The sequence below is a fragment of the Schistocerca americana genome, chromosome 8, assembly GCF_021461395.2.
Source record: "Schistocerca americana isolate TAMUIC-IGC-003095 chromosome 8, iqSchAmer2.1, whole genome shotgun sequence".
Lineage (NCBI taxonomy): Eukaryota > Metazoa > Arthropoda > Insecta > Orthoptera > Acrididae > Schistocerca > Schistocerca americana.
In genome coordinates, this window is record NC_060126.1 from 239,509,550 (window position 1) to 239,520,417 (window position 10,868).

The 10,868-nt window shown below is 42.3% G+C and overlaps 1 protein-coding gene across 2 annotated transcripts in view; it reads right to left on the bottom strand.

The window, feature by feature from the left end:
• Positions 1-10,533, bottom strand: part of LOC124544927 (glycine-rich cell wall structural protein 2-like) — a 65,266-nt gene extending 54,733 nt beyond the window's left edge. For both annotated transcript variants that reach the window (XM_047123673.1, XM_047123672.1), the window contains exon 1: positions 10,449-10,533. In XM_047123673.1, the coding sequence (XP_046979629.1) occupies positions 10,449-10,472 (24 nt within the window). In that variant the 5' untranslated portion in view covers positions 10,473-10,533. The remainder of the gene's footprint in view (positions 1-10,448) is intronic.
• Between the last annotated feature and the right edge of the window lie 335 nt (positions 10,534-10,868).

Below are 10,868 nucleotides of genomic sequence, written 5' to 3' on the forward strand. Positions count from 1 at the left end.
GACGGGCAGTATCCATTATCTACAAGAACCGAGAGGGAATAATAAAAGTGGAAGACTAAGCACGAAGTGCTTGGATTGACAAGGATGTAAGGCAGGGATGAATTCTTTCGCCTCTACTGTTCAATCTATACGTCGAAAAAGCAGTTATGGAAGTAAAGTAGAAACTGAAGAGTGGGATTAAAATTCAGTGTGAAAGGATATCAATGTTAAGAATTGCTGGTGACATTGTTACAGAATTTAGAGTGAGAGTAAATCGAAGAAAGATGAAAGTAATGAGAAGTAGCTGAAATGACAATAGTGAGAAACTTAACATCATAATTGTTGATCACAAAGTAGAAGAAGTTACGGAATTGTGCTATCTAGGCAGCAAAGTGACTCATAGCGGACGGAACAAAGAGGACATAAAAAGCAGACTAGCACTGGCAAAAAAGACATTCTCGGCCAAGGGAAGTCTACTAGCATCAAATATAGGTCTTAATTTGAGGAATAAATTTCTGAGAATCTGCGTTTGCAGTAAGAATTGTATGGCAGTGAGACATGGACTGCGGGAAAACCGGAACAGATGAGAATATAAGCATTGGAGATGTGATGCTAAGAAGAATTTTGAAAATTAGGTGGGCTGATAAGGTAAGGAATGACGAGGTTCTCCGTAAAATCGGCGAGGAAAGGAATATTTGGAAAACACTGGCAAGAAGAAGGAGAAGGGACAAGCTGGTCGGATATCTGTTTAGACATTGGGTCATAGCTTCCATGGTACTTGAGGAAGATGTGGAGGATAAAAACTATAGAGGAAGACAAAGATTGCGATACATCCAGTAAGTAACTGATTACGTAGGTTTCAAGTGCTGCTCGGGGATGAAAAGGTTGGCACAGGAGAAGAATTCGTGACGGGCCGCATCAAGCGTCAGAATACTGATGACTGAAAAAAAAAGGCTATCTAATGTAGAGAGAAAGGACTTGATTTTCGATCACGATATTCGAGATCTCAATAATATTGTTGCGTGTTGATGTTTCTTTTTGGTTAGTCATTATAGCACCTTCAAAGTGAAGGTTTATTCCTGGATTCTCTTCGAAGGAACCATCCTGATGCTGACAAGTAATTTAAAGAAACTACGGGACCCTTAAATTATGATGTCTGGATGGGCAGCTAAATCTCCTTCTTTCCAATAAGAGCACCTTGTCCCGGTCAGGGGTAAATATCTTATTTGAGTTGTTAGGCATCAGAATTATTATATATTTTTTTATTGTCACAATACCATCCCAAGAGAATGGGTGCACACTGAAGAAACGATGACAATAAACAAAGAGTTAGCAGGCAAAACAGAGTTACAATAACGTTACCACTGTAATGTTATTTTATCGGAAGATGGGCTAGTGACTCGAACATAGATCGCGCTAAATAAACATTTTGTAAAAGGTATAATTTTTAAAAAGAAATGATCTGTAAGATAGACGTTAATGAATTGAGAAGCATATGTTAAGAACACAAATTTACCTAAACTGGTACATAAAACTAAAAACCTGGTTTTTACATGTAAACACCAAACTCTGAATAAACTGTCGTTAACAGTAAAGTAATATATGTCAATGTAGACTTAGACACCGACGTTTCGTCGCCGAATTTGAGCGCTACCACCCGGAAGGAATCCCGAGAAGATTTCGTTAATAGAGTAATAGAATAAGTCAAATATCTTTCCCGTGAAACAATGTACGATTATCACGAAGGTACATATATAAAATTTACAAAATTCTGTAATATTTCCTAGAAATTAGCAGACATCTGAAAAATAAAACACATAAACTTATGACATTAAAGTTTTAGAAGACTGCTACTCTACCAACGCCATTAGATGGTAGAAAGGAAGAAAGAAATTCAATAGAGAGAACGCAAATGTGGTTTCTGAGAAATCTAAAGTGATGGAAAAGACCACATAAGATTAGAATTTTCTGAAAATGATGGACTATTGAAGATGTCATATTAGTCGAATGCAGTTTAGCCATTAGGCAATTCACGTTATCATTTGACTGCAATAAACTTTACTGCTATACGTCGCCCTTCTTCAAAAGATTTCTATTTCTATTTCCCTTTCATCACATTTACATTTTAATGTGGGCTATGCCGTTCTATTATGATATTAGCCAAGCGTATTTGAATTCGGTCGATGCATGCCGGCATCCATACTTGGTGACGTCTCCAGACACTGGAACAGTACTCTAGAACTGGTCACACTAGCGTCTTGTAAACAATTTTCTTACTAATCTACTATTCTCTCCAAGAACCCTTACAACAAATCTAAGTTTTCCATTCGCATTTCCTATCAAAGATTTTACGCGTTCGCCCCGTTTTTTACCGCTTCTTAACACACACATCAAAAAAAGTTTTGCATCACCCTGGATCTCAGAACTCCTGAAGATAGACGTTGACTGTGGATATTTTATCACAAGCACAGTCCATTTGACTGTTCTCAGATGCCACTAAACCCGCCCAAACATGTAAACAACCATGCATGAGCAGCGCCTATTAGACGGAGGGGGTCCGACAGCCGATGAGTTCCAGTCATTCCACCAGGAAGGAGGTACACGGCTCGTGTTGTTTAGTTCAACCATGCCTAGACGGTCAATACCGCGGTTCGATCGCGGCCGCATTGTTACTTTGTGGCAGGAAGGGCTCTCAACAAAGGAAGTGTTCAGGCATCTCAGAGTCAACCAAAGCGATGTTGTTCGGACATGGAGGAGATACAGAGAGACAGGTACTGTCGATGACATGCCTCGCTCAGGGCGCCCAAGTGCTACTGCTGCAGTGGATTACCGCTACCTACGGATTACGGCTCGGCGGAACCCTGACAGCAACGCCACCGTGCTGAATAATGCTTTTCGTGCAGCCACAGGACATCTCGTTACGACTCAAACTGCGCGCAATAGGCTGCATGATGCGCAACTACACTCCCGACGTCCATGGTGAGGTCCATCTTTGCAACCACAACACCATGCAGCGCGGTACAGATGGGCTCAACAACTTGCCGAATGGACCTCTCAGGATTGGCATCACGTTGTCTTCATTGATGAGTGTCGCATATGCCTTCAACTAGACAATCGTGAGAGACGTGTTTGGAGGCAACCCGGTTAAGCTGAACGCCTTAGACATACTGTCCATCGAGTGCAGGTGGAGGTTCCCTGCTGTTTCGTGGTGGCATTATGTAGGACCGACGTACGCCGCTGGTGGTCATGGAAAGCGCCGTAACGGCTGTATGATACGTGAATACCATCCTCCGACCGATAGTGCAACCACATCGGCAGCATATTGGCGAGGCATTCGTCTTCATGGACGACGATTCGCGCCCCCATCGTGCACATCTTGTGAAAGACTTCCTACAGGATAACGACATCGCTCGACTAGAGTGGCCAGCATGTTCTCCAGACATGAATCATATCGAACATGCCTGGGATGGTTTGAAAAGGGCTGTTTATGGACGATGTGATCCACCAACCACTCTGAGCGATCTATGCCGAATCGCCGTTGAGGAGTGGGACAATCAGGACAAACAGTGCTTTGATGAACTTGTGGATAGTATGCCACGACGAATACAGGCATGCATCAATGCAAGAGGACGTGCTACTGGGTATTAGAGGTACCGGTGTGTACAACAATCTGGACCACCACCTCTGAAGGTCTCGCTGTATGGTGGTACAGCATGCAATGTGTGGTTTTCAAGAGCAATAAAAAGGATGGAAATGATGTTTTTGTTGATCTCTATTCCAATTTTCTGTACAAGTTCCGGAACTCTAGAATCAGAGGTGATGAAAAACTTTTTGGATGTGTGTTTTACCGACACTGTCTGGTCAAAAGTATCCACCATCCCCATGTATCAGGGAATTGACTACTAGATGTGACGAGAAGTGGACCCGCCAGTATAAAAGGAGGCGACGAGTATTGCGTTGTCAGTACAGAAGCAGTGAAAACAGGGTGGATCGATCAGGAGAGCTTTGTGACTTCGAACGTGGACTAGTCACTAGTCATACGAGTAGCAGATGAATCAGGGAAATTTCATCCCTTCTAGAAGTGTCTCAATCGACTGTTGGTGATGTAGTTGTGAAATGAATCGCAGGTAAACGATGATCAGGCGGACCTCATATGCTGATGGCCAGGGACGTTCGAGTATTGCAAAGGGTGGTTTTAAAAGTCCCACGAAATCAGCGGAGGGAATAACTCGCGAGTTCCGAAGGGCTGCCAGCAGAATAGGTGGCTAAACAGAACGGGGTGAAATAGTAGAGCAGCTCGTACTAAGCCACACATTTCTGTAACCAGTGCTAAGCGATGGTTGAAGTGGTGTAAAGAGCGACGCGGTGGATGACTGGAAACGAGTGATTTGAAGTAAAAGAATCATGCTATACCCTGTGACAATCCGATTTAAGGGTTTGGATTTGGCGAATGCCTGGAAAACGTTGCCTCTCATGTGTAGTGCCAACAGTGAAGTATGGAGAAGGTGGTGTCAGAAAATGGGTATGGTTTTCGTGGTTGGGGTGTCCTTCTCTCACGCCACTTACGAAAACACTAAATGCGGAAGGAGATGAACACATTTTACAACATCGTGTACTACGAAGAGTAGAGGAATATTTCAGAGACGACTACTGTTTGTATTGGCATGACAGTGTATCCTATCATAAAGCGTCACATGTGAGGCAGTGGTTTCTCCACAATAAGTCCTGAAATAGACTACCTACAGTGGCGACCCAAAACCAATGGAACAGCTTTGGGATGAGCTAGAACCCGCGACTTCACTACAGACCCCATCGGCCGACATCATTATCTCCTCAGGGTTCGACTCTGCCATTCCCCCAGATACATTCAGGCACCTTGTTGAATGTGCCCTCAGCAGCATTAAACCCGTCATAATGGCACTGTGTGAACACATCCCAAACTGATCTCCCTAACAGCTGTTCGGATATTTATGATTAGATAGTGTATAAATATTGAAACATTATCACGCGCTCGGGATGTTCAGCACAGGCAGGGTTGCTGTAGAACTTGGTTCTTTCCTGCCAAATCCCAGCGATTTGGGAATGAGGACAGGAAAACGCATTAGGGGATGTTTGTCTAAGGATTTCCAGCTCTGGCATACACCTGGTGACTAAGGAAAACTACGTAAAAATTTGATAAAAAACGGAAGATGTGACCCAGTTTTAAAATGTTCGGTGACAATATCTTTCATCGCCTCCTCTGCCCCCCCCCCCCCACACACACACACTAAAATTAAAATGGTGTGTGTGTGTGTGTGTGTGTGTGTGTGTGTGTGAGTGAGTGTGCGCTCATGTTTTTAAGTGTGTGTGTAGAGAGTAAAGGATGCCAGATCAGTGTACCACTTAAAGCGCCTGCGAGTTCTTGGCACCCAGATCTGTTATCGAATTGAGAGTCGTAAATTACTCTTCACATGACCTCAACGGGATAAATCTGAAGGTGAAGAGACTAAAAGGGTTTTAACTGTGTTGTCAGTCGTTTCTTTTTCACAACTGCGACACCCCCTCTGTGTTGTGGTAAACTGGTATTCGCAGTATCAACAAGTAAAATATTTCTCGTAGTTGAAGACTGATTTGAACTTCGCAACTAATGAAGCACGTACATTTTTGCCTTCCTATCACTTTTCAACGGACTTAGCCACTCATTTACAGGGGGATCCACAGTTCCAAGTGAACTCGCAACATCGCTGCAGTTAGGCAATTTGCGCATTAACGAAGCGTGCCAGATGTGAAGGAAACGATAAATTACATAAAAAATTCTTGGCTCAGTTTAAGTTAGAATCTCTCGCGATGTAACCTGTAAAATTATGCTGACAGACAATGTCAGACAGTGACTAAAAGTAAAGTGTACTGAGGATTGGATCTTGAAACTGGTGTCAGCTGATGAGTAGCTGAACTTGAGATAATGCTCAGCTTGTAATGGGGATATCATGGGCGTAACCAGGTAACTGGCGCCCAGGGAAAACTTCTATTTTGCGCCTCCCCCTCCCCCTCCCGATCCCCTCCTCTGCCAATAATTCTCGATCCTCATCACTGATTAGCCTGTTTGTTCATTTACTGGGATCAACACAATTTTCATTTAAGTAAAACGTCAACATTTCAGTAACTCTTTTATCTGTGATATAATGAAAAACATACAATAGAATCGACAGTCGCATTATTGCAATAATAACGCGATACCTTTTACATTTTTTCGTCGCTGATCAGTAGAAAGCCCTAACAAACACTTCTGAATCGTTTGCTCACTGAGAGTAACGAAAGTAGCCGAAAGGAAGAAATAAGGTTTCCTTACTAGGGAGAGGCGTATCTGATGGAACAGTTATTCAATACAGTCAACTTCGAGTCTCCTCTTGTTTTCCTTTCACATATCTCCACCCTCTTCCCATTTTAAGCGCCTCCAGCCTTTCCCTTCATATCATTATCTCGCCTCCTTCTTTACCCTCCCTCTACCCCTTTTACCTTTTCTCTTTTTTTTTTCGCCCGTCATAAAACTGCGCCTCCAAGGAAAGGTCGCTCAGGGTGCTCGCCCTCGCTGCCATGCCCCTGTTACGTCACTGGTTGAACTGTCTTGATATTGAGATTAACATGATGTATTTTTATGAATCAACGGACATCAGAAAAAAATGAGACACTGGAATAGCTCGTTTCATTCGACAATGGAGACTTTTATTTTAGGCGACTGAGGAGACGCGTAATAAACGACTGAAACAAAATATACTTCGGAATACTTATGTTATAAATTTAGGTGACAACTATATAAACAAATATGGTGTCAAACAAACAAATAGGCGAAAAGATACGGCATTGGGTGATTAAATCACACAACATTGCAATTAGTTAGAATCGACAAATAACAAGTGGTATTCATCCGGCACAAAATCAAGCTGAAACAAAAATGGTACAAATGGCTCTAAGCACTATGGTACTTAACATCTGAGGTCATCAGTCCCCTAGAACTTAGAACTACTTAAACCTAACTAACCTAAGGACATCACACACATCCACGCCCGAGGCAGGATTCGAACCTGCGACCGTAGCAGCCGCGTGGTTGTGGACTGAAGCGCCTAGATCCGCTCGACCACAGCGGCCGGCGAAAATGAAACGATGAAATAAATCTGCTCATTATCAAGGTAGGTGTAGCACTGAGATTCAATGGGAGAGCAATAATAAACTGAACTGATTTAAGAAGGCGATCCTTTGCAAAACCTATGTCGCTTTCGAAGTAGAAATAAAGGTAGAGACATACGGTATTCGGAGAAGAGAAGCACAGAACGTCACTGTTTCATCTAATCGGCATGAATGTATCACAAATGCGCTGAACAATCTCCAATGGGGGACTATTTAAGAGAGACATAAACATTTACTCTTAAAAGGCCCAGAATGAATATACCAGAACCAATCAACAAACATATTTCATTTTACAGTGTGTGATGTTCGCGACAGCAAAAGGAGAGAAATTCGAACTTATACACAGCGGTATAGACAGTCTATCTTCTTGCGCACCGTGTGCAAATGGAATAGGAAAGTGTGTGTGTGTGTGTGTGTGTGTGTGTGTGTGTGTGTGTGTGTGTGTGTGCGTGAGCGTGAGGGGAAGGAGGGGGTTAAATGGTTGGGCAACACTTTGTATCCTTCGCCATTAATCTCAAGACGGCTTGTGGAATACGAATGTAGATGTATAAAACTGATCTCTAGTATTAACTGTCGATAAGTGACGAAGATAATAACTGAGAAATTACTGAAACGAAATATACTCCTGTTTAATGATTTCAACAAATGCGGGTTAGTTTTGACAATGGCTTAGACTACTTAGTTGTCGAGAATGTTAATTTAATGGTTTGACACTAATTTCAGGTGCGGGTATCACTATTACTGATGAAGTATCACCTGCTATTTTACTTTGAATTGTTCAGTTGACGTCACTATAGAAGTACACTTTCCTACAGCCAACATTTCACAAAGTCTTTACCTTTTCTCACGATCAAAGTTTTGTATCATTTTCCCTTTATTGTACTAGGTGAGCATAAAGTTTTTGCCTGGTTAGAAAAATTTATTTTTAAAGGTCTATGCTAGATACAGCAACGCGGTTTATTGCAAATGGAAGCTTAACTGATAAAGTTTTTATGCACAGACTTCTACACGTGCACGTTTTACCTCAGATGTAGGAATTTCAACCATGGTTCATGGCTTCAATAAGACGGGTTATCTGTTCTCCAGTTGTTGGGTGAAACACTTCCGTACAGGTGGAATGTTAGAGACAGTCCAACGTCGTGGCCACCACGTTCGCCAGGTTTTTTTTTTTTTTTTTTAAATTTGGGATTACATTAAGGTTAAAAGTGTTCAGTTCACCAGTACCTGATGTGCAAACTTTTACAGTACTGACACAAGACAATGTAGAGGTGGTGACGAAACAGATGTTCGCAAAGACATGTAGAAAAACTCAGTCTCGCTTAGATCTTCTAAATACAACAAAAGAGGCATATTTGGAAATGTATCTATTAAATCTTTACGCGTTAATCTAATATTTGTACTAAACCGCATAGCTGTATCTAGTTTAGTTCCTTAGAAATATATATATATATATATATACATATTTTTTATAATTAGGGGAAGACTGCCTACTCGCCCTGTACAATAGCGTATAACCAAAGATGTTGACACTTAACTCTTTGCGTATAAAAGCAAAGAGTCAACAGCCATAGATAGAGTAACAGTGTCTATGGAGTTAGCTTAGCATACTGTGCTTGTAGCCAACATGAAACAGAAATAGTCACGTAATGTTGGTATGTCGTTGTTGCTTACATTTTGCCCTAAGATCGTAACTTGATTGTTACACGTGTTTACCCAGTATCCACTCATTTACAGTCATTTATTTACTAGGAACAGAAAGAGCACTGAATTTTTGCTGCTACCGATACATATCGAAATTCGTAGGTAAGCATCACAAACGTCTAGTTACATTTTTCACACTAGTAAGAGGCGCCTTACGCGTTGATTAATATCGAGACACAATGTAATGAAATCATAGCACCGTGGACCTCACCGATGTGTCAGTACGTCAATATACTTACAAGTGTTGGATAAATTCTGTAATATGGGAGTGTGCTGCCAGTCAACCGTTTGAACCTACAAACATTTGGAGCAGTTTTGACCTGCAGATAACATTTGTATATGACAGTCTGAGTAATTACTTCCACACTGTATAGATCTCCAAACCGCTGCGCTCGTTTTACGGTGTCACAACAAGGAACAACAAAACTAGTACCTATGATGTGGAGAATTTGTGCGTGCAGTTGTCATTTTAGTTTCGTCAAGGATAAACGTAGATTAAATATATGGCACAAAAAAGTAAAAACTGGAAAGAATGATGTCTCTACAAATATTTTAGTGTGTAGTAAGTCGAAATTGCAAGTTCAATGTAATTCGGGTCACTTTCACTTTTTCGTACTAGGAACACGTTTCGCAATACCGCCACCGCATACTTTAAGATAGGGGCTTGGTAATGCGATCAAATGCTACAAAAACCTTAAAAGTGGCGATGGTTATCCCTCATTTTCTTGTAAAAAAAAAAGAAAAAAAAGGAGGCTGAAAACGAGCGGTGATGCTGCAAACAATGGAAGGGATTTTGCATTTATCTACTCAAAGTTTTAAGCTAAGTTCATTCCAGATTTCGATTGCAAATTATCAACACGTCTTCGAATCGCGTGTACAGAACCCACGGTACTTTTCAACGGGAACTATGCGCACTACAGATGTGATCGCACTCAAAATCTGCAGAGCCTTCGCGGACAAACGTTAGCCCGTACAATAGTCACACGAGTTTTAGAGTCGATGTATGTTGGCGACAAAAATTCTGCTCCGCGCATCTGAATGCTCATTCCGTAGATATTTCTACTCTATGTACAAAAGCAGAGCTTCATCGCGAGTGTCTACGACATTTCACATATTGGTACAACCACAGTACAAGAGGCACTGATAGAATACTTGCTGTGGCTTTTTCTATGCATAGCACTTAATCTCTGTTCGGTTGCCGCCTTTTTGCTTCTGTGCACAGCATTATTTTGTAGGACCAACTTTGGTTGTTATGAATTATACAATGAAATTGCTTAATAGCTCGAAAAGTAGATCGTACGAAAATAAAAGTTTAGTGTACCGTAGTCTACAGAAAAGTTTAAGTTTGTATGATTACTTTGTATTTTTAAATGGCGACTGATTGTTAAATTTCGTCTCTCTCTGGTTGCAAAATTAGTTTAATAATGGGTGAAATTATTTCGGTGTGTTTGGAAAAATCAGGGAATCATCGAGAAATAAGTACAAAAAAATTGGCTCTTCCACAACTCTACCCATCCCCTCGCCCCGCCTTCCCCCCGATGAAGAAGCATAGTTGAGTGAGAGATAGCCGAAGTATGCTGTCACGCCTGCGTCGGCCCACGTACCTTGTGCAAGTGGTTGCGCTCCATGTCTGCGAGTGAGTGTTACGCCGGGCGCCGCCGGCAGGCCGGTATATATACGCTCGTAGGCGGCCAGGTACGCGTGACGTAACGTCTGGGAGGCGCCCCACCTCCTCCGAAGAAAGGGAAAACCTACCGGGCCGAACTCGTTGTCTGCCGCCGTCGCCTCCTCCGTAAATCCAAATCGCTCCAGAAGGGAGGGCGCAAGCCATTGCTCGCAGTTAGGCTTTCGTTTTCCACTCGCTCTTCCCACGTGGACGCCTCACTCGCTGTCAGGGGGCAGCAATTTCTCAGGCACCGGCGCTCGCGTTTGATGGGCGGCACTGGCGTTCCCCTCGAAGGCGGTCAAGGTTGACCCTCTCCGCCTTAGGACGTGCGTTTCTCGGGAAACATAACAATGCACCG